At 36.9% G+C, this 24,059-nt stretch overlaps 1 protein-coding gene across 6 annotated transcripts in view; it reads left to right on the forward strand.

Moving 5' to 3' along the window:
- RNF170 (ring finger protein 170) overlaps positions 1-24,059 on the forward strand; it is a 44,027-nt gene that overhangs the window by 10,509 nt on the left and 9,459 nt on the right. For all 6 annotated transcript variants that reach the window (XM_030312526.1, XM_030312523.1, XM_030312525.1 and 3 more), the window contains 3 exons: positions 13,793-13,868; positions 17,307-17,415; positions 21,392-21,465. In XM_030312526.1, the coding sequence (XP_030168386.1) occupies positions 13,793-13,868; positions 17,307-17,415; positions 21,392-21,465 (259 nt within the window). The remainder of the gene's footprint in view (positions 1-13,792; positions 13,869-17,306; positions 17,416-21,391; positions 21,466-24,059) is intronic.

The raw sequence follows: 24,059 nt of genomic DNA on the forward strand, positions 1-24,059 counted from the left end.
TTGTGTGTTGGAGATGTCAAAAACTTAACAGTATTAGGCTGCAGTAATCAAAATAACCAGGAAGAGGTCACATTTGGCTTATATACAGCTTGGGTGAATTATTTTATTTTAATTTAATTTAATTTTATGTTTGGGGGGGTGAATAATTTTAAACCAGTAAACATTTCAGGGGAAGTTTTCAGAATGGATAAAGCTGTGGAAACCATATAGAATGCTTGAAGGGACTGGGGATATCTAGCTTAGTGGAAAATACTGTTGGACATAAAAGTTGTCTTTAAAAATGATCAGTGGTTTTTTTTTTTATTTTTAGTTTTTTATTTATTTTGAGAAAGACAGTGCAAGTGGGGGAGGGGCAGAGAGAGAGGGGGCAGAGAGAATCCCAAGTAGGGGATGGGGCCCGAATTCATGAAAGCATGAGATCTTGACCTGAGCTGAAACCAAAAGTGGGACACTTAACCAAATGAGCCGCCAAAGTGCCCTGATCAGTGCTTGTTTTATTGAAGAAGAATTAGATTTATTCCATGTGGCTTCATGGACAGAACTAAGGCCAGTAAGTAAAGATAAATGATAGATTTTGGATCAGCCTGAGTCACTTTTCAAATTATGTAAGGTGCTCCATTATTTAGACATTGTCTTGAATCTGTCATCTGATTGAGTGGGAGGTCAGTTTAAGTTTCTGTCCAGCTCTTCAGATTCAAATTCACTTGGCATTTGTAATCCTGTCACTTCAACTGCAGTTATCAATTAGTGATGAGTTGGGAGAGGGGTAGCATGTGTAGTTTATAATTCAAAGGAAACTTTTGTCTCTTTTCTGTAATTTCTTTGATGTTTTGAGTCATAATTTTTTTTGTATTGTGGTAAAATAAACAGCATAAAATTTACCACTTTAAGTGTACAGTTCAGTGGCATTAAGTACATTCACAATGTTGCATGACCATCACCACTATCTATTTCCAGAACTTTCTTATCATCCTAAATGGAAACTATGCCAATTAAACAATAACTGCCCATTCCTCCTCCTCCTAAGCCCTGGTAACCTCTATTCTACCTTGTATCTCAATGAATTAGCCAGTTTTAGGAATCTCATAAAGTGGAATCATAAAATAATTGCCCAGTTGTATCTGGCTTATTTCACTTAGCATGATGCTTTCAAGGTCCATCTACATTCTAGCATGTATCAGAATATCATTTCTTTTTATGCCTGAATAATATTCCACCATATGTATATACCACATTTTGTTTACCCATTTATTTTTGATAGACATTTGGGTCTGTCAAGTGCTTTTAATTGGAATTGCTGGATCATATGGTAATTCTATTTCAACTTTTTGAGGAAACTGTTTTTCACACTAGCTGGCCCATTTTACATTCCCACCAGCCGTGCACAATGGTTCTGATTTCTCTATCTCTCTCTCTCTTTTTTTTTGTTTTAAGTCTATTTATTTTGAGAGAGAGAGAAAGAGCAAGTTGGGGAGGGGCAGAGAGAGAGAGGGAGAGAGAATCCCAAGCAGGCTCAGCTCTGTCAGTGCAGAGCCCAACACGGGGCTCAAACCCACGAACCATGAGATCGTTACCTGAGCTGAAGTCAGATGCTAACTGACTTAGCCACCCGGGTGCCCCTGATTGCTCTATATCTGTGCCAACACTTGATACCTTCTATTTTTTTTTTTTATAATTGTCATCCGAATGGGTATGAAGTAGTATCTCATTGGAGCTTTGATTTGGCATTTCATTCATGATGTTGATCGTCATTTCATTTACTTATTGGCTATTTGTGTATCTTCTTTGAAGAGAAGTCTATTCAGATTCTTTTCTCATCTTTGAATTGGGTGCTTGCTTTTTGTTTCGAGTAATGAGAGTCTTTTTTAATAGACTGTCCCCACAATGTGGGGCTTGAAGTCAAGACCCCAAGATCAAGTCTTATGCTGTCTCAACTGAGCTAACCAGGTGCCCTCTGAGAGTTGGTTGTTGTTTTTTTTTTTATCGAAGTATAGTTGACACAAAAGTTGTGAGAGTTCTTAATATATTATGGCATTAATCACTTACCAACTATATGATTTACAGATGTTTTCTTCTATTCTGTGTGTTGTCTTACTCTTTTTTATTTTTATTTTTATTAAAAAAATTTTTTTTAATGTTTATTTTTGAGAGAGACAGAGGCAGAATGTGAGTGGGTTAGGGGCAGAGAGAGAGGGAGACACAGAATCTGAAGCAGGCTCCAGGCTTTGAGCTGTCAGCATAGAGCCTGACACGGGGCTCAAACTCAGGAGCTGTGAGATCATGGCCTGAGCTAAAGTCGGATGCTCAACCGACTGAGCCACCCAGGTGCCCCTTTTTACTCTTCTTTAAAGTGTTTTTTTAGTTTTCAGAGAGAGAGTAAGTGAGGGCAGAGAGAGAGGGTGACAGAGGATCTGAAGTGGGCCCTATGCTAACAGCAGCAAGCCTGATGCAGCGCCCAAACTCGTGAGCCCTGAGATCATGGCCTGGCCAAAATCAGATGCTCAACCAACTGAGCCACCCAGGTGTCCCTCTCTCTTTTTTTAAAAAAGTGTTTATTTATTTTGAGAGAGAGAGAGAGTGGGAACAGAGGGTGGGGCAGAGAGAGAGGGAGACAGAGAATCCCAAGCAGGGTCCGCACTCTCAGTGCGTAGAGCCCAATGCAGGGCTCAGTCCCATGAACCATGAGATCATGACCTGAGCCAAAATTAAGGGTCGGACACTCAGCCAACTGAGCCACCCAGGCACCCCTTTACTCTCTTTATGGTGCACTACTTTGGTAAAGCCCAATTTTTCTGTTTTTTCTCTTGATGCCTGTGTTGTTGGTGTCATATTTAAGTAATTATTGACAAATCTAAGGTCACAAAGATCTTCTCCTGTGTTTTCTTCTAAGATTTTTACAGTTTTAGCTCTTTGATTCATTTCGAGTTAATTTTTGTGTATGGTAGAAGGTAAGGATCCATCTTCATTCTTTGCATGTGGATATCCAGTTTTCCTAGTATCATTTGCTGAAAAGACCACCCTTACCCCACTGAAGGGTCTTGGCATCCTTACCAAAAATAGTTTGACCATTTATATGAGTTTATTTCTGGACTCTGTGTTTTATTCCATTAGTATATGTTTGTCCTTATGTCAGTACCATACCATTTTGATTCCTATAGCTTTGTAGTAAGTTTTGAAATCAGAAAGTGTGTGTCTTATAACTTCACTCTGTTTCAAGATTGTTTTGGCTAGTTGGGATCCATTGACATAACATACAAATTTTTATTTAAAAAAATTTTTTTTATTGTTTATTTATTTTTGAGAAAGAGAGAGACAGAGTGGGAGCGGGACACGGGCAGAGAGAGAGGGAGACACAGAATCTGAAGCAGGCTTCAGGCTCTGAGCTGTCAGCACAGAGCCCAATGTGGGGCTTGAACTCACTAACCCCGAGATCATGACCTGAGTGGAAGTTGGTCACTTAACTGACTGAGCCATCCAGGAGCCCCATTAGGAGTTTTCTTTTTTTTTTTTTTTAGAGTTGATGATTTTTTTTTTCCAATTTTTATTTTAAAATTTTTTTTTTTGTAAGTTTATTTTTTATTTATTTTGAGAGAGAGATAGAGAGCTAGTGGGGGAGGAGCACAGAGAGAGGGAGACAGAATCCAAAGCAGGCTCCGCAGTGTCAGCACAGAGCCCGATACAGGGCTCAAACTCACGGACAGTGAGATCATTACCTGAGCCAAAACATGAGTCAGATGTTTAACCAACTAAGCCACCTAGGTGCCCCTCAATTTTTATTTTTAATTGCAGTATAATTGACATGCAATGTTAGTTTCAGGTGTATAACATGGTAATTAGGTAATTATAAACATTACCAAATGCTTACCACAATGAGTATAGTTACCATCTGTCAACATAAAAAATTAAAGTATTCACTGTATTTCCTATTTTGTACTTAATCACTTGTGGTTTATTTATTTTATAATTGGACATTTGTACCTTTTAATCCCCTTCACCTATTTTGCTCATCCCCGTCCCCTCTTATAACCACCAATTTGTTTTCTGTATTTATGAGTCTGCTTCTGTTTTTTCGTTTGCTCATTTGTTTTGTTTTTTAGATTCCAGATATAAATAAAATCATATGGCGTTTTTGTCTTTATCTGACTTACTTCATTTAGCATAATACCAACTAGGTCCATCCACGTTGTCATGAATGGCAAGATTTCATTCTTTCATCCTCCTTCCCCTAGATTTCATTCTTTTAAAATATTTTTTTCATGTTTATTTATTTTTGAAAGAGCACGTGCACAAGTGGGGGAGGGGCAGAGAGAGGAGGATAGAGGATCTGAGGTGGGCTTCACATTGACAGCAATGAGCCCGATGTGAGGCTCAGATTCACAAACTGTGAGACCATGACCTAAGCCGAAGTTGGACGCTCAACCGATTGAGCCACCCAGGTGCCCTTAGATTTCATTCTTGCTTATGCTGAGTAATATTACATTGTGTACATATATTACATCTTCTTTATCAGTTCATCTGTCAGAGGACAATTAGGTTGTTTCCATATCTTGTCTATTGTAAATAATGCTGCAGTAAATATAGGGGTGCATATATCTTTTCAAATTAGCGTTTTCATTTTCTTTGGGTAAATACCCTGAAGTAGAATTACTAGATTGTATGATATTTCTATTTTTAATTTTTTAAGGAATTGCCACTTGGTTTTCCACAGTGGTACCAATTTACATTCCTACCAATAGTTCACAAAGGTTTGCTTTTCTCTACATTCTGGCCAACACTTACCATTTCTTGTTTTTTTTTTGGTAATAGCCATTGTGACAGGTGTAAGGTAATATCTCATTGTGGTTTTAATTTGTATTTCCCTGATGGTTAGTGACACTGAGCATCTTTTCATGTGTTTGTTGTCCATCTGTATGTATTCTTTGGGAAACGTCTTTTCAGGTTCTCTTACCATTTATTAATCGGATTATTTGTGGGGTTTTTTGGGTGCTGAGTTGTATGAGTTCCTTATATATTTTGGATATCAACCCCTTGGTGGCTATTATCATTTGCAATTGTCTTCTCCTGTTCAATATATCACCTTATTGCTTTGTGGATAGTATCCTTTGCTGTACCAAAGCTTTTTAGTTTGATTCAGTCTCAATAGTGTATTTTTGCTTTTGTTTCCCTTGCTTGAGGAGAGAGGACCAGAAAAAATATTGTTAAGGCTGATGCCCAAGAGTTTACTGCCTGTGTTTTCTCCTAGGAGTTGTATAGTTTCATGCTCTACTTTAGGTCTTTAATCCATTTTGAATTTACCATTGTGTATAATAGTATATGAAAGTGGTCCAGTTTCATTCTTTTGCATGCAGGTGTCCAGTTTTCCCAACACCATTAATGAAGAGATTGCCTTTTCCCCCATTGTATATTCTTGCTTCCTTTGTTGTAAATTAATTGACCATATAAGCATGGGTTAATTTCTGGGCTCTCTGTTCTATTGATGTGTCTACTTTTGTGCCAGTACTATACTGCTTTGATTCCTATAGCTATGTAGTATATCTTGAAAACTGGGATTGTGATACCTCCAGTTTTGTTCTTCTTTCTTTGGCTCTTCAGGATCTTTTGTGGTTCCATACAAATTATGGACATTATTTGTTCTAGTTCTGTGAAAAATGCTGTTGGTATTTTCATAGGGATTACATTGAGTCTGTAAATTGCTTTTAGTAGTATGGACATTTTAACAATGTGAATTCTTTGAGCCCATGAGCATGTTATATCTTTTCATTTGTTTGTGTTGTCTTCAGTTTATTTCATTGGTATTTTATAGTTTTCAAAGTACAGGTCTTTAATCTCCTTTGTTAAATTTATCCCTAGGTGTTTTATTCTTTTCAGTACAATTGTGAATGGGATTGTTTTCTTAATTTCTCTTTCTGCTACTTTTTTTTTAATGTTTATTTATTTTTGAGAGAGAGAGAGTGGGCACAAGCAGGGGAGGGGCAGAGAGAGGGGACAGAGGTTCTGAAATGGGCTCTGTGCTGACAGCAGCGAGCCTCATATGGAGCTCAAATTCATGAACCAGGAGATCATGACTTGAGCCAAAGTCAGACACTCAATCAACTAAGCCACCCAGGTGCCCCTCTGCTATTTCTTTATTAATATATAGAAATGGAACAGATTTTTGTATATTCGGTATCCTGCAACATTACTGAATTCACTTATTCTAATAATTTTTGGTGGAGTCTTTAGGGTTTTCAACATGTAGTATCATGTCATCTGCAGATAGTGACCATTTTACCTTTTCCTTACCAATTTGGATGCCTTTCATTTCTTCTTTGATTGCTGTGACTAGGACTTTAGTAATGTGTTGAATAAAAGTGGCAAGGATAGGCATCCTTGTTTTGTTCCTGCTCTTAAAGGAAAGCTTTCCACTTTGAACTATTCACTATGATGTTAACTATGGGTTTTTTATCTATGTCCTTTATTATGTTGAGGTATGTGTCCTCTAAACACACCTTATTGAAAGTTTTTATCATGAATATATATTGAATTTTGTCAAATGTTTTTCTACATTTATTGAGGTGATCATATGAATTATATCCTTCATTTAGTTAATGTGGTGTATCATGTTGATGGAGTAATGGATATTGAACTATCCTTGTATTCCTGGAATAAATCCAACTTGATCATGGTGAATGAACCATTTAATGTATTGCTGAATATGGTTTGCTAATATTTTGTTGAGTATTGGTCTGTAATTTCTCTCCCTTTTTTTTTATTGTATCTGTGTTCAGTTTTGGTATCAGGATAATGATGGCCTCATAGAATAAATTTGGAAGCATTTCTTTCTCTTTTATATTTTTAAAGTAGTTCAAGAAAGATAAGTATTAACTCTTCTTTAAGTGTTTGGTAGAATTCATCTGTGAAACCTTCTAGTCCTGGACTTTTGTTCTTGGTTGTTTTTTGATTATGATTCAATTTTGTTATTATTAATTGGTTTGTTCAGATTTTCCTTTTTTTCTTGATTCAGTTTTGGAAAATTGTGTATTTATTTTTTATTTTATTTTTTTTTAACGTTTATTTATTTTTGAGACAAAGAGAGACAAAGCATGAATGGGGGAGGGGCAGAGAGAGAGGGAGACACAGAATCGGAAGCAGCCTCCAGGCTCTGAGCCATCAGCCCAGAGCCCGACGCGGGGCTCGAACTCACGGACTGTGAGATCGTGACCTGAGCTGAAGTCGGACGCTTAACCGACTGAGCCACCCAGGTGCCCTGAAAATTGTATATTTATAAGCAGTTTATCCACTTCTATGTTGTCAATTTAGTTGGCATATAATTTTTTATAGTAGTCTTTTACAGTCTTTTGTATTTCTGTAATGTTGGTTGTAACTTCTCTTTCTAATTTTATTTATTTGAGTTCTCTGTCTTTTTTTCTTGACGAGTCTGGCTAAGATTTATTAATTTTGTTTATCTTTTGAAAGAACTAGCTTTTAGGTTCACTGATGTATTTTTTTTTTTGAGTCTCTATTTCATTTATTTCTACTTTGATCTTTATTATTTCCCTCCTTCTACTAATTTTTGACTTTGTTCATTCTTTTTCTAGTTTCTGTATGTGTAACATTAGCTTGTTTATGAGAGTTTCCTCCAAATGGATTAAAGAACTGAATGTGAGACCTGAAACCATAAAAATTCTAGAAGAGAGCACAGGAAGCTATCTCTCTTACAACAGCTGTAGTAACATTTTTCTAAATATGTCTCCTAAGGCAAGGGAAATAAAAGCAAAACTAAACTATTGGGACTACCTCAAAATAAAAAGCTTCTGTACAGCAAAGGAAACAGTCAACAAAACAAAAAGACAACCTATTGAATGGGAGAAGATATTTGCAAATGATATATCCAGTAAGGGGTTAGTATCCAAAATATATAAAGAACTTATACAACTCAATACCAAAAAAATAGGGGCACCTGGGTGGCTCAGTTGAGTGTCGGACTTCAGCTCAGGTCATGATCTCACAGTTCGTGGGTTCATGCCCTGCGTCAGGCTCTGTGCTGACACCTCAGATCCTGGAGCCTCTTTCAGATTCTGTGTCTCCCTCTCTCTGCCCCTCCCCTGCTCACGTTCTGTCTCTTTCTCTCAAAAATAAATAAGCATTAAAAAATTAAAAACAACAACAACAAATAATCCAATTACAAAATGGGCAGAAGACATGAATAGATTTACTCCAAAGAAGACATCCAGAGACCAACAGGCACATGAAAAGATGATCCACATCACTCATCATCAAGGAAATACAAATCAAAGCTATAATGAGATATCACCTCACACCAGTCAGAATGGCTAAAATCAAAAACATAGGAAACAACAAGTTCTGGCAAGGATGTGGAGAAAAAGGGTCTTTGTTCACTGTTGGTGGGAATGCAAACTGGTGCAGCCACTATGGGAAACAGTATGGAGGTTCCTCAAAAAATTTAAAATAGAACTACTCTGTGATTCAGTAATCACTCTACTGGGTATTTATCCCCAAAATACAAAAACACTAATGAACAGGATACATATACCCCTGTGTTTATTTGCAGTATTATTTACAATAGCCAAATTATGAAGCAGCCAAGTGTCCATCTATAATTTTTTTTAATGTTTATTTATTTTTGATAGAGAGACTGAGCATGAGCAGGGGAGGGGCAGAGAGAGAGGGAGACACAGAATCCAAAGCAGGCTCCAGGCTCTGAGCTGTCAGCACAGAGCCCGACGCGGGGCTCGAACTCACAGGCTGTGAGATCATGACCTGAGCCAAAGTCGGATGCTCAACTGACTGAGCCACCCAGGTGCCCCCACCAAGTGTCCATCTATAGATGAATGGGTAAAAAGATGTGGTATACAAATGTAGTGGAATATTATTCAGCCATAAAAAAGAATGAAATCTTGTCATTTGCAACAATATGAAGAGAGCTAGAAAGTGTAATGTTGAGTGAAATAAGTTGGAGAAAGACAAATACCATATGGTCTCATTCATATATGGAATTTAAGAAACAGAACAAATGAGCAAGGAAAAAAGAGTGAGAAAGACAAAACTATAGAGAACACACTTATGGTTATCAGAGGGGAGATTGGTGGGGAGAAGGGTGAATTAGCTGATAGGGATTAAAGAGTGTACTTACTATGATGAAAAAATAATAAAAAGTGAGTATTGATAGGTATGAAGTTATTGCCATTTTGTCAGCTATTCTCTGGTTTTTGTTCTCTTTTCCTTCTTTTTCTTTTGCTCTCTTCCCTTGTTATTTGATTACTTTTTTTAGTGTTTACTTGTATTACTTTCTCTTTATTTTTTGTGTGTCTGTTGTCAGATTTGGGTTTGTGGTTACCATGAGGTTCATATGTAATATCCTATGTATATATAGCAGTCTACATTAAGTGGAAGGTTGTTTAAGATCGAAAATATTCTGAAAGCAATACATGTTTGTTCCTTCCCTGCATGTTTTATGTATATGATGTCATATTTTGCATCTTTCTATTTTGTGTATCTTTTTTTTTTTTTTTTTTGAGTTAGCTCTACACCCAATGTGGGTCTTGAACTCACAACCCTAGATCAAGATTCATATGCTCTACCAACTGAGTCAGCCAGGCACCCCTGTCGTGTGTGAGCGTGCGTATCTCAACTAGTTTTTGTAGATATAATTGATTTTACTACTTTTGTATTTTAACCTTCATAGCAGTTTTATAAATGAACGATCTACTAACTTTACTGTATGTTTGCTTTTACCAGTGAAATGTTTTCCTTTCATAATGTTGTTACTTATAGTTTTGACTTTTTTCTTTCCCCCTGCTTAAAGTTTCATTTAACATTTCTTATAAGGCTGGTTTAGTGGTGATGAACTCCTTTAACTTTTGTTTGTCTGGGAAGCTCTTTATATCTCCTTCAATTCTGAATGACAACTCTGGCAAATAGAGTAATCTTGGTTATAGGCGTTTTCTTTTTAGAGTTTGAATATATCATACCAGACCTTTTTTGGCCTGCAAAGTTTCTGTGAAAAACCAGCTGATAACTTTATGGGGTTTCCCTTGTATATAACTATTTTATTTTTTCTTGCTGTTTCTATGATTCTCTCTTTATCTTCAATTTTTGGCATTTTAATTATGTGTCTTGGTGTGGACTGCTATGGGTTCATATTTTTGGGGATTCTCTGTGCTTCCTAGACCTGGATATCTGTTTCTTTCCCCAGTTTAGGGAAGTTTTCAGCTATTATCTCTTAAGTAAGTTTTCTGCCCCTTTCTATTTTTCTTCTGCCTCTGGATCCCCCCATAATTGTGAATATTAGTATGCTTGATATTGTCATAAAGATCCTTTAACCTATCCTCATTTTTTAAAAAATCCTTTTTTTCTGTTCAGCTTGGATGCTTTCCCCTACCTTGTGTTCCATTCGTTGAATTGTTCTTCTGTATCCTCTCTTCTGTTGTTGATTCCCTCTAGTGTATTTTTGATTGCACTTACTGTATTTTTTTCAGCTTTGATTGGTTCTTTTTTTTATGTTTTCTCTTTGTAATGTTCTCACTGAGTTCATCTAGTCTTCTCTCAAGTACAGTGAAAATGTTTATGACCATTATTTTGAACTCTTCATCGTGTAGACTATTTAATCTCTGTTTTGTTTAATTCTTTTTTTCTCCAGTTTGGTTTTGTTCTTTTGGTTGGAACATAATCTTCCGTCTCTCATTTTTTCTGATTCTCTGTGTTTGTTTCTATGTATTAGGTATGTCAGCTAAGTCTCCTAGTCTTGAAGATATTGGCCTTCTGTAGAAAGTGTGCTTTGGGGCCCAGTAGCACAATCCCACCCCCCATACCTCCATCACTAGAACCAGGTGCTCCAATGGTGTCCTCTCTGTAGGCTGCAGGTGCTATCTGCTTGTGCCTGGGCATGTGTGTTGCTGCTGCTATGGTGGGTGGGGCTGGTTCCTGCACCACCGGCTGAGCGTCCTAGCCACATCTGCTGCAGCCATGCTGGTGTGCGGGGCTGGCTCTCCTCCCTCTCTGGGGCAGGAATTGCTTTGGAGCAGATGCCAGTTCTAACCAGGACTGCTTGCTGGGTGCACCAGGGCAGGAACCACTTTGAAAGGGTGCCTGCCAGGGTAGAATGATTGGGTGGGGCAGTTCCACAGGTGAATGCTGGGATGGGGTGAGCAGGACTAACAAGGTTAGCAAGGTAGAAAGAGAGTATCAGAACTGTCTCCCATAAGCATCTGGCTACATAGGCCGAATGCAGTGCAGTTCCCCAAGGCTGGGGATGCCCAATGTTAAGCTTTATCTCCCTTTTCAGAGTTGACCTTCATGCCTGTGATATCCCTCCCACTTGTGGGATACTGTGTAGAGGGTTTGGTTCTTGACCACATCTCTGCCCTTACCCTTCTTGATGTGGACTTCTCTTTATATCTTTAGCTGCGGAGGAGCTGTTCTGCCAGTCTTCAGTTCCAGAGTGAATTGTATTGTATGTAGTTGTTGCCTTGATGTGTCCATAGGAGGTGAATTCAGGATCCTCCTACTCTGCCATCTTCCTGAGATCTGGGTTTTTCTATATTGCAAAGAATCCTGTTGGGATGTGACAGGGATTGCACTTAATCTGTAAATAGGTCACTTTGGGTAGTACTGACATCTTAAAAATATTAAGTCTTCTGGTCTATGAACACAGATGTCTTTCTATTTATTTATGTCTTCTTTAATTTCCTTCAGCAGTGTATTACAGTTATATTTCTTTCTAAATCTTTTTGTCCTCCCTTCTTAAGCTGTTATGAATAGCTGCCATTAGTTGACATACTAAAAACCAGTGCAAAGGGTTTGGTAAGCAGTTTAACCTATAAACCACAGATTTGCTCTTGCACATTTGTGAACTTTGATTCAGACTTTGTTTCTTGACCCAGAGTTTGGATATCATTTATTTCCTCTTATCAGAGATTCCTGACTTCTTTCCAGAGCCACATAACTGGTTTGATAATTTTGGTTTCTCCTTTCATGAATAACAAAGGACCATAAATCATTGGTAAATGATATATTTTGTTTCTGTATTAGAGCCATTGTTTTCCTCGGCATCTTTAGACCTAGTGTCAAATGCTGTCATTTTCTCATCGCTGAAGTGATCACATCTTGAGGTTTTCTAATCTCACTTTCAGTCTGTCTTAATTATCCCATTATTTTCTAGATTTTTGGTTCTGGACTCACAGTTGCTAATCCCATTTAATTGCCCAAACTACAGGCTGCGTTCAACATCTCAGGCTGTTTATCTTGTTCTTTGGTTATACTTTGACTTTTCTAACATTCTACTACTAGATTTTACAATCTTGTATCTTTTCTTTTATGGAAAGAAACCAAAAGAAAGACCTTCCAGTTACATGGTTTATATGTGTACTCTGAAAAGTAGTAACTGTCTTTCTTTCAAGGAGAAGGGAATGGTTTTCCACTGTCAAAGAACAGAGAAATGCTGTTTAGGTAGGTAGTTATTGATACTTAAATGAGATGGTTCCTTGTGCTGTTCCGGATAGATTGTTTCCACCACAGAGATCGTTATTCAGTCATAAGAAGGTAATATTTAAAATAAATAATCCACCAGAATTTAAGATGTTTAAACAGTTCAAGTAGCTTTATTACATTTATGTTTAGTTTCTGATTAGAAATTTGACTTTTTTGGGGGCTCCTGGGTGGCTCAGTTGGTTAAGTGTCCGACTTCGGCTCAGGTCCTGATCTCGTGGTTCGTGGGGCCCGCATCGGGCCCTGTGCTGACAGCTCAGAGCCTGGAGCCTGCTTCGGATCCTGGGTTTCCCTCTCTCTCTGTCCCTCCCCTGCTTACACTCTGTCTCTCTATCTCAAAAATAAATAAACATTAAAAAAATTAAAACAAAAAAGAAATTTGACTTTTTTAATGTTCTTCAAAACTAATGGTTCTTTTTTGCCAGCTTTTTTCCTAAAATTTGGATTTTTTACTAAAAATTGAATAATTGTAAGATGTATTTTAAAAAGTTTTCCATGTCCCATTAAGTTATTGATTTAGAGTTTTTATCACTGTTGGGTATTAGCTCACCCAGGGAATAAAGGCTCTTATATAAAGTAACACTGGTATTTTGTGGACTTAAAATATTGCTGTTAAAAAATGTTTAAGTTTAGAAGAAACTGTTACAGCCAAATGGAATTAAGCTGTGATTCAGATGGAAATCTTAAACCCCACCCTGCCAACCTAAACCACCCCTTCCAATTTCCAATACCCACATACCTTATCTCATCCTTGTGTATCAGCCACTAAATTCTTGCCTTTGAATCTCCCTTTTAATTGTTAATGTTAAGGTATAAGTGGTATGTTACGTCTGGGTTTTCCTGTATGACATAGTTTTATTTTCTGTTGTTTTGTCCCCCTTTCCTCATAAAAGCTCTATGAAGATCTGTGAAAAGCTCTATGGGAGAAAGATCTAATTAGATATGCAAAAGTGTTCAAATGCATAATAATATCTAGAATTATATAGTTTATTTTGAAGGAATTTTGCAGAAGAAATAAACGTGTTAATCGTTCTTCAGATGATTTGTAAGCCTGCAGTTACATCAAATCTACAAGGTGCTAGGCCTCTGGATTTCATCATTTGCCAGCTGAACCTGAAATCAGCTGTATTCGGTAACCTTAGAACGCCTCACAGAGTAGCCTGGAATGTTCAGTCCTGGAATTGGAGTACAGTTGTGTGCCATCATTTACGTTTATGAAGTTCTTGGTTGAAAATTAGACCCATAAAGAAAACGGATTCATCTGGCAATATTTTGTATTCAAAGCTTATTATATTTTATTTAACAGAAACGCCCATCAAAACATTCACCCAGAAAACCAAGAATTAGTAAGGGTGCTTCGGGAGCAACTTCAAACAGAACAGGTACTATTGCTATTATATAAATATGTGTATTTATGTAAGGGGTAGATGTTGCTATTCTCCTTACATATGAAATGGTGATGAAACAATAAATTACTGTTTGGAAACATGGGGTGTTTTCCTGCTTTACTAATTTAAGTGATTCTATTGATTGTATATTTTCAGATTAGGCAAATGACTAGTTTTAACTATTCAAATGTTTTCATGTGCATGTTTGTTTATTCTGAGAGAGGGAGAGAGAGGGAATACCAAGCAGGCTCCACATTTTCAGCGGGAGCTGGATGTGGGGCTTGAACTCCTGAACCTGTGAGATCATGACTTGAGCCGAAATCAAGACTTGGACACTTAACCAACTGAGCCACCCAGACGCCCCAAAACTGCTTTAAAAACAGCAGTTTTCCGGGGTGTGTGGGTGGCTCAATTGGGCATCAGACATTGCCTCAGGTCATGATCTCATGGTTTGTGGGTTCAAGCCCCACATAGTCTTTGCCCTGACAACTTGGAGCCCATTTTGGATTCTCTGTCTTCCTGTGTCTCTGCCCCTCCCCTGCTTACACTCTCACTCTCAAAAATAAACATTAAAAAAAACAACAACAACAACAAAAAAAAACCCGGCAGTTTTCCTATTAGTTATTTGTGAGGAAATAATAACTATCTAATTGGGCTTTAATGAAATGTAATGGAAAAACTATTTTTCTTTTTTAAGTTTATTTATTTATTTTGAGAGAGAGACCACATGTGCACATGCAAGCAAAGGAGGGTCAGAGAGGGAGAGAGAATCCCAAGGAGGCCCCATGCGGTCAGCACAGAGCCTGACAAGGGGCTCAGTCTCACAAACCATCAGATCATGACCTGAGCTGAAATGAGTGAGACGCTTAACTGAGCCACCCAGGCACCCTAGATAAGCTATTTTTCTAATATCTAAGACCTACAAAGAAATGACTGTAAGGGGTGGCTTTTTTTTTTCCTCTTCTTTTTCTTCAGTGGTCAAAGTTAATAAAACTAGTTAGGCAAAAAAAGAAAACTTTTCTGCCTCTTCTTTGCTTTTAACCAAATGGACTCTCTACGAACCAGAAATGTATTTCATGAAGGCTGGAATAAGTAGGATATTATACACCTGCATGCCAAGATAGCTAATATCAAAAAAAAACAACCCTTAAAAATTGATTTCCCACCAATTAAATTTTAATTCCAAAGAGGGTTTTATAATTTATCCATTCACCAAATATTTATTAAACATCTACCATATGTCAGACATTGTTGTGGGCATTTGAGGATTCAGTTGTGAGCTAAACAAACAAGAATTCCTGCCTTCATAAAATTTCAATTCACTGATGTAAAAATAGCTTAAGCATGTTAATAGTACTCTGTTCAAGGGCTGTTGTTATTAATAATTCATACTGGGATAGTGTTTTATAATTTACAGAGTGCTTTCACATTACAACTATCTTATTTAATCTGGAAACGCAAGTAAGGCAACAAGTATCATTCCCATCTGACATGTTAGATCACTAAGATTTACTTAAATGCACACTGGAATTACATGAATAGATCTGGCTATCCAGAAGTCCTACACTGAGCTGGATATTCCAGATTTCTTTGCACCACTTTCCAGTTCACCTACCTCACACATGGCATGTAGCTTTAGTTAGAATAAAGCTAGTGACTTAGCCCTTCCTGTGCGGGTCTGTATGGTAACCACTACCCATATGTAGCCATTTAATTTTAAATTGACCAAAATTAAATACAATTTAAATTTCAGTATGTTTTAATTACACTAGTCACCTTTCAAGGACTCAATACTCAAAGATATAAAGGAGATATCCATTACTGCAAAAAGTTTTGTTGGACAGCACTGGTAACTGGTAATTGTTTTTGTTTTGTTTTAGTTAATTTACAAAGAATAATAAGATAAAAGGTAGAGAGGGAGACTTAATTAAGTGCTATGTGTTTTTCTGTTTTTCTGTTTTAAATAATATAAAAGACTATAACATCAAGATATGACCATAGCTTATAGAATATTCTAGTATTTTAGGACTGATAAGAAATAGGAGATTTTGGTTATGTTTATTAGTTTTAGGTGACAAATCTTTTTTTTTTTTTTTTTACGTTTATTTATTTTTGAGAGAGCACAAGTGGGGGAGGGGCAGAGAGAGAAAGAGACACAGAATCTGAAGCAGGCTCCCTGCTCCCAGCTGTCAGCACAGAGCCTGACGCAGGGCTCAAACTCACAAACTGTGAGATCATGACCTGAGCCAAAGTCGGATGCTCAACTGACTGAGCCACCCAGGCACCCAGGTGACAAAAATCTTTGATTTGGTTTACAACTAAGAATAGTTCATATTTAGTGAATTCTATAATTTTTTTTTTTTTTTTTTTTTTTGGTATTTGACGTTTTTAATGCTGGCTACTTTATAAGAGGTGTGCTGGGTGCTGTGAATATAGTTTTTTATAAGTATCTTCAAAGGTACACATTACATACTGTGCTAGATTCCTTCCAGTGCCTGGGTCACTGCAGCGAGTCCTATAGGTAAAGTGCTCCTTCATAGCACTTACATTCTTTTTTTTTTATGTTTTTTTTTTTTGTTTTTTTAATTTTTTTTCAACGTTTATTTATTTTTGGGACAGAGAGAGACAGAGCATGAACGGGGGAGGGGCAGAGAGAGAGGGAGACACAGAATCGGAAACAGGCTCCAGGCTCTGAGCCATCAGCCCAGAGCCCGACGCGGGGCTCGAACTCACAGACCGCGAGATCGTGACCTGGCTGAAGTCGGACGCTTAGCCGACTGCGCCACCCAGGCGCCCCAATAGCACTTACATTCTGATGGGTTCTTTGATATCTGGATGCTTCTTGTAGTGATGATTCTATTCAACATTCCTATTACAATCTCATAACAGTGATGTAACTGGGGAACATTAAATTTTACTAATCTGACCATGTGGAAGATTAAGTTCAAGGTACCAATGGTATTAAATTTCCTTCTTCCAAAATGACCAATATTCTTTGCAAGTTTAATTCTGGTCCCTTTGTGAGGCACGGCACACGTGCAACACTTACCAGGAATGTATGAATGAAAAAGATGTAAGAAATGATTAAAAGCTATTACTTGGGAAACCGCTTGATATATCTTTAGCTTTTGCATTAGCTCAGCCTGTGTTTCTCAGAATAACATAGTCATTCTAACAGTGAAAGAGAAACTCCTGAGTCAGTGTAGGTTTTTGTCTTTAAAATGTGCTCAGGAAGGAAGGTAGAGACCGTGGAGCTTAATAAAACAACAATTTGGCTTCATAATTTTATCAAACTTATAAGATTTTAAGCTAATGCACATCTAAAACTTGATGAGGATTATACACTATTGACTGTGTTCTTAAGTATAATTAAGAGATAACTTTGAAAGCCTGTGTGCATTGTGTAATTATGAATCCCTGTTTTCTCCTCAGGATGCCCCTGCTGCTGCTCGACAGCAGTTCTACACTGACATGTATTGTCCAATCTGTTTACATCAAGCCTCCTTCCCTGTTGAAACAAACTGTGGACATCTTTTTTGTGGTAAGCAAACAATACTATATTTGATAAAAGTGACTATTTAGACCAAGACCCATAAATGTACATGGGCTGGATTCCTAATTTACTTTTTATTTATTATTAAATTATTCCTAATTTACATTTTATATTTCACAAGTGGGGTAGGTTGCTTCTGATATCCTGTTAGTCACTTTTATTTAGTATCTGTGAGCTCAAAGATTAAAAGAAACCTAATTATTAAACTTCTCAATAAACAGAAATGTGCTTCTTTGAATGGTAATTCAAGTATATGAATACCATGAGGGATTCATTGAATCCTTCATTGTTTATCACTTTTTGGTAGTCCTTCCCAAGGCAGGAAGGTTCTCTCAAGGACCCTGCCCAAGACCTGCCCTTAGCTCTCCTACCTCCTTTTTATCCTGCGTCAGCACAAAAGTTATTAGCCTGTTGTGTGTGTGTGTGTGTGACCTTAGGAGGGTTTGTAAGAGAGAATAAGAACACAGAGCATATAGTAGGACAAGAAGGGAACACCAATTTCACACTTACTTAGTATCAGTAAGGGGTGCTTTCTACCTCTGGGCATTTCTTTCCTCCAGAAAGATTTCATAGAGAACGAGGTATCATATAGTCATTGCTTATTGTGCTCCTATGAGATTGAGGAGAGTCAGTTACTACATACCTGCTATGTGCTGGACATTTAAGTTACTTCATTGTGTCAAACTCCAGATACGAGGAAACTGAAACTGAGCTAAGAAATTTTATAAAGGGTAACCCAGCCAGAGAAAGAGCCAGATTTTAAATGTAGGTCTACTTCAAACCCTGTGGTCAATTCTATTACGTGATTAGTGGCTTACATAACTACTCTCTACTTAACATTTATCCATTCACTAGACCTGTTGTTTTATTTGTAGTATTTCTTTCTTGTTCCAATGGCTATATTCAAGATAGGGTTCTAATTGTTCCCAAAATGTACCCATTTTCCATTTTAAGACTAATTTAAAATATAGCATACAATGATCCTTTAAGTTTCTTTCTCCCTATTGTATCTTTTGTTTGGGATTATATAGAATTATTAGGTATATAGTGCTATTATTTATGCTCTCAGGGATGGCATAAATACTTTGAAATCCATATCATGCAATGCAGGGTTTTCTATACCTTTTCTATACCTGACCAGTCCTATTATTGCATCATCCATTAATTTCATTGTCTTCCCTAAAGGTTTTGTCTAAATTAGCTAACAAATTATAAAACACTTATTTCAGTGTCTTTGTCTGTTGGGAATGCTAATGAGCAGCAAAATTATGAAAGATCAGCTACAGGGAATTAAATGACCACAGAGAAAGCAGATACTTTTCCCCCTCTCGAACCTCTGGTAGATATTCCTAATCAATTGGACATTCTTTCTGAGTCTGGATATGGCCTAAATGGCCATCCTTTAACACAATACTTTGGACAGGTGTTAAGAATCAGTGCGGTTTGGCAAGCTAGATGAACTCTATTTGCCAGCCCAGGCTTAGGTAATTCACTGAGTGGATAACCTAGTCAATTCAAAGATGGCTGTATTGTGTTCTTGGTTTCTGGGTCTGACGTAATTGGGTAGATTGCTTCTGATATCCTGCTGTACTTGCTAGACACTTATTTACTGTCTCTAGGTTCAAAGATTCAAAAAACTTGTTACTCAGCTTCTCAAACAGAAATGTGTTTCTTTGAATGGTAGTTCAAGTATACTGATACCGTATATATCCAGAGCACCTTAGCTTGGTTCCTATATATGGAACTACAGTTCTGTTCCTTTACAGTGTGTTAAGAATAATAACAGCAACAGACTTCATCTTACTTGCATTTGTAACCCACATTGTTTTATTTAATTCTCCAGCAGTCTTATGAGGTGTTTTTCCCATTTTACAAATAAATACATTGAGAGAGATTGTGACCCAGATTAATGTCATTGTCTCTCCCACCATCTTATTTAGGTGGATCTCTCTTTTTATACAGGGGGAAGGTTGAAGAAAAGGGAAAACATTAAGCATATCACAGCAGATGTATGTGAACTGAAGTGTTTGATTTGCTGGACCATAGTTTTTCTGTGCAGGCAGTGGCCATTACATAATTTGCAAAACAAGGACATCTGTACCCCAATTTGTAGAAAAGAGATGTGGGATTAAATAAGTTAACATATGTCAAAACACATTGAACTTTTGAGTGAAAAAGTCATAGATAAAACTAAGGCATCATTACAGATGTTAATACTGACAAGATTTATAAGTTTTGCTTTCATATAGTTTCTATATGAAATTAGATTGCTCAAATTAATAAATATTAGCTAACACAGCACTCTGCAAGTAGGAAAAGATATCAGATAAAAATTCTTTAGCTTTTAAATTCATCTTTAAATCACTGAACCAGTTTTTCCCCACAGTCACTGTAATGTCCAATTTGGATAGCCTTTGCTTAGCCCGTTGGATGCTCACCAGTCTCTTTAAATACCACTTAGTTCTACTTCTGGTATTTGCTCTTTGCTATTCATAAAACTTGGAGCATCCTCCCTCCCGTTTTCTATTTCTAAATCTTACCTATCCTACAAAGTTCAGTTCGAATCCTTTCTCATCTACAAATGACTCTCTGATATATCCCAGAATTCTCTCTCCTACATACCTTTTGTACTTAAAGTTAATATTACATAGTTTGAGATTTAACTACCTTCTGATTGATTTCAGTATGTCACCTTGGACTTCTCAATTTGACTGTCATTGCTTATTCCAAATTCTAGACATTTATTTGATCTGGAAGAATCAGAATAAGGAACGCAGAAGGGCTAACCTAGGTTGCTAAGACAAGGATAAGAAGACAGATGGGGCGCGCCTGTGTGGCTCAGTCTGTTAAGCATCCGACTTCGGCTCAGGTCACGATCTCATGGTTCATGAGTTCAAGCCCTGCACTGGGCTCTATCTTGACAGCTCAGAGCCCGGAGCCTGCTTCAGATTCTGTGTCTCCCTCCCTCTCTCTGCCCCTTGCTCGCACTCTCTCTTTCTCTCTCTCTCTCTCTCTCTCTCTCTCTCTCTCAAAAATCAATAAACATTAGAAAAAAACTCTTCTTAAAAAAATTTTTTTTAAAGAATACAGAAAAGATCTTGGAGGTAGAAATGAGACTGGAAGCACTTAGTTCAGATTCACAATGGGACCTGAATGGTCTGAGAAACAGGCGTCCTGCAGAGAAGAAATGAATTGGGCCCTTAAACATCAGATAGGATTTTAAAGTATTCCTCCTCCTCTTTCTTCTTCTTCATAAATAAATAAATAAAATAAAATAAAATAAATATTCCTTCTTCATTTGTTACTGGTCTGAACTTTAGTGCTTATACACTTAGCTTACCTGCTAATTTTGAGGTCTATAAACTCTTCCTTTAAGCTGTGTTTAGTTGTTTTGCTGCTCATGAACAGCTTCAGGCAGAAAAATCAGATCTATCCAGTACAAAAGTTGGTTGAATTATTGAACTAGATTATAAACTTTATTAGGTCAGGTAGCATGTAATTTTTGTATCCTTTGGTTCCTTATTCATAGTACTTTATTATTATTATTGATACTACTGTAATTTGGCATTCTAAATTTTTTAAAAAATACAAGCTATGTTTTTGTAACATATATACCATTTGGAACAGAAAATTTATGCTGTGATTTGTTGGTTATCATATTTGCAGTGATGTTCATTTATTTTACATAGGAAATGCAGTATTTTCTATTAAGCCTCACAGTATTGAAGCAGTTAATGTATTCTTGCTTTGGATTGTATAATTTTATCTTAATTGGTAGTTCAAATAAAAATATTTTTTAATGGCTGGGAATTATTACCAGATTTGAATTTGCCTGAAATGAAATGAAATAAAAATATTTTAAAATAAGATGATGCTATAAAAATATTTCAAATTTGAAACTTTCTGAGGACTCATGGGCTTTAAAATTTAAAACATCAGTATTAATGGTTTTTTTTCTCATTAGGTACCTGCATTATTGCATACTGGCGATACGGTTCATGGCTTGGGGCAATCAGTTGTCCAATCTGTAGACAAACGGTAATGTTTGTATCCAGAAAGCATCATTTATGCTAGTTTATTTTGTAAATTTGTATAATTTCTGTATCTAAATTTTGAATTATTTTTATTAAAGTTTTTATTTAAATTCCAGTTAATTAACGTATAGTGTAATATTAGTTTCAGGTGTACGATATAGTGATTCAACACTTGGATATATCACCCTGCGCTCATCTGGGATTAAGTGCACTCCTTAATCCCATCATGTATTTAACCCATCCCTACCCGTCCCCCCCCCCCTTGCAACCATCAGTTTGTTCTCTATAGTTAAGGGTCTGTTTCTTGGTTTGCCTCTCTCTCTTTTTTCTTCCGCTTTGCTCATTTGTTTCTTAAATTCCACATATGAGTGAAATCATATATTTGTCTTTCTCTGACTGACTTATTTCACATAGATAATACTTTCTAGCCCCATCCACATCATTGTACATGGCCAAGATTTCATTTTTTATTATGGCTTAGTAATACTCCACTGTACATACATACCATATCTTCTTTATCCATTCATCAGTCGATGGACATTTGGGCTATTTCTGTAATTTGGCTATTAGAGTATTTTTGTATCCTTTGGGTAAATACCTAGCAGTGCAGATGCTGTATCATAGGGTAGTTCTATTTTTCCAAACTTCTATAATGTTACCCCCTTATTTATTTTTATTTTTATTATTTTAGAGAGAGAGAGAGCACTAGTGGGGGAGAAGCACAGAGGGAGAGAGAGAATCTCAAGTATGCTCCACACTCAGTGCAGAGCCTGATGCAGGGCTCAATTCCACAACCCTGGGATCATGAGCTAAGCCAAAACCAAGTCGGACACTCAATTGACTGAGCCACCCAGGCATCCCTCCATTATTTTTTTTTTAGTGTCTTACAGACACTAAAAAAAAAAAGAAAGAAATTCCCTTTGAAATCCTTTAGTTGTAATAAAAAACAGCTGCTAAATGAATCCTCCCTAAAATTCTAATAAGTCTTTATTATAATACTAGCAAAGGAATAACTGAACTAGCTAATCAAGCTTAAACAGATATTTCCCCTACATATACTTCTTTTGAAAAAAATATTTTTCCTTTTTTATTTATTTTTAATCTGCCCTTCTCCAGTGAGGGTGTAGGTAGCTTTCTATGATGGATAATAATTTTTTAAAATGTCTGTTTTAAGGTGCCTTCTTAGCGCAGCGGGCAGCGCGTCAGTCTCATAAAATGTCTCTTTTGGAGACATAACCACATTACATTATCCAGAACAGATCAGACCGTTATAGTTAGTACAGAAGCTACTTCAGGAGGGAGACAGTTTTTATAAACATATATTGAAGACTGAAATGTTAGCACAGATGATATGTGCCACATTTTCTCAATTTCTTTGACAAACTGGAAAAACAAAATACTGAAAAACCCGAGAAAATTAAGTCTTAGTTTTTTAATTAGCAAATGTAGTAAAACAGAACATTCTAACAGTTGTATACTATTTTTTCATAATTTCCTATATACTTGTTTCTCATTTAAAATAATATTGGGGCATCTGGGTGGCTCAGTTAAGTGTCTGACTTCAGCTCAGGTCCTGATCTCATGGTTTGTGGGTTCAAGCCCCGCATAGGGCTCTGTGCTAACAGCTCAGAGCCTGAAGCCTGCTTTGGATTCTGTGTCTCCCTGTCTCTCTGCCCCTCCCCTGCTCACACTCTGTCTTTCTCTCTTTCTCAAAATAAATAAACATTAAGAAAATTAAAATAAAAATACCTTTCTAGTAATGAGTTATGAACATGAAAAAGACAGCAGCTCCTTAGGAAGTCTTCCAAAGTGCAAAATGAAGTCCTGAAAAGGATAGAGAGCTTCCAAGTTAAGATGTCAAATTGAACACATATATTTACTATTGCTTGCCACCCCACTAAAAGAACAAGACATTTTGTAAAGGCATAAACCCACAGAGATCAGAAAATAAACAAAATGATAGAAGAGGTGACAATTTTTGAAAAATTCTTGGTAGAATATAACAGACATACACAAAACAAAGAAGTACTGCTTATTGAATTACCACAAAGCAACACTTCAATAATCACCACTCAGATGAAGTAGAAACTGGCCAACAGCCCCCAGAAATTTCTTCGGGACCCCTTCCAAATCTCTACTCTCTCCTACATCTTCTAGAGGCAACTACTGTTGACTTTTATGATAAGCATTTCCTTGATTTTCTTTATAGGTTTATTACCTTAGCATGCATCTCTAAGATTATTGTTTAATTTTGTCTGATTTTTGGACTTATTGTTATATGAATGCACATGCACAGATACTTTCAACCTTTGTTCTGGCCATCCACTTACCCCCATTACTGCCTCCCTTTTTGGTGTAGAGAGAGAGGTTCAGGGCTTTATCTTTTTTCCTCCTTGCTTGTACATTCCCAAATTCTGCGTCTTTCACATTTGACTTTGTAGCACATGGCAGGAGGAAAATAGTTTTTGTTTTTGTTTTTGTTTTTTTTTTTGGGCACTGCCTCTGTGGCTGATTTAATATGTGACACAAGCAGTCAACACTGAAGTTTATTTGCCAGTACCACCTCTCATAATCTTTAGCTATCTGCCAGCAACACTG

The sequence above is a fragment of the Lynx canadensis genome, chromosome B1 (genome assembly GCF_007474595.2).
Source record: "Lynx canadensis isolate LIC74 chromosome B1, mLynCan4.pri.v2, whole genome shotgun sequence".
NCBI lineage: Eukaryota > Metazoa > Chordata > Mammalia > Carnivora > Felidae > Lynx > Lynx canadensis.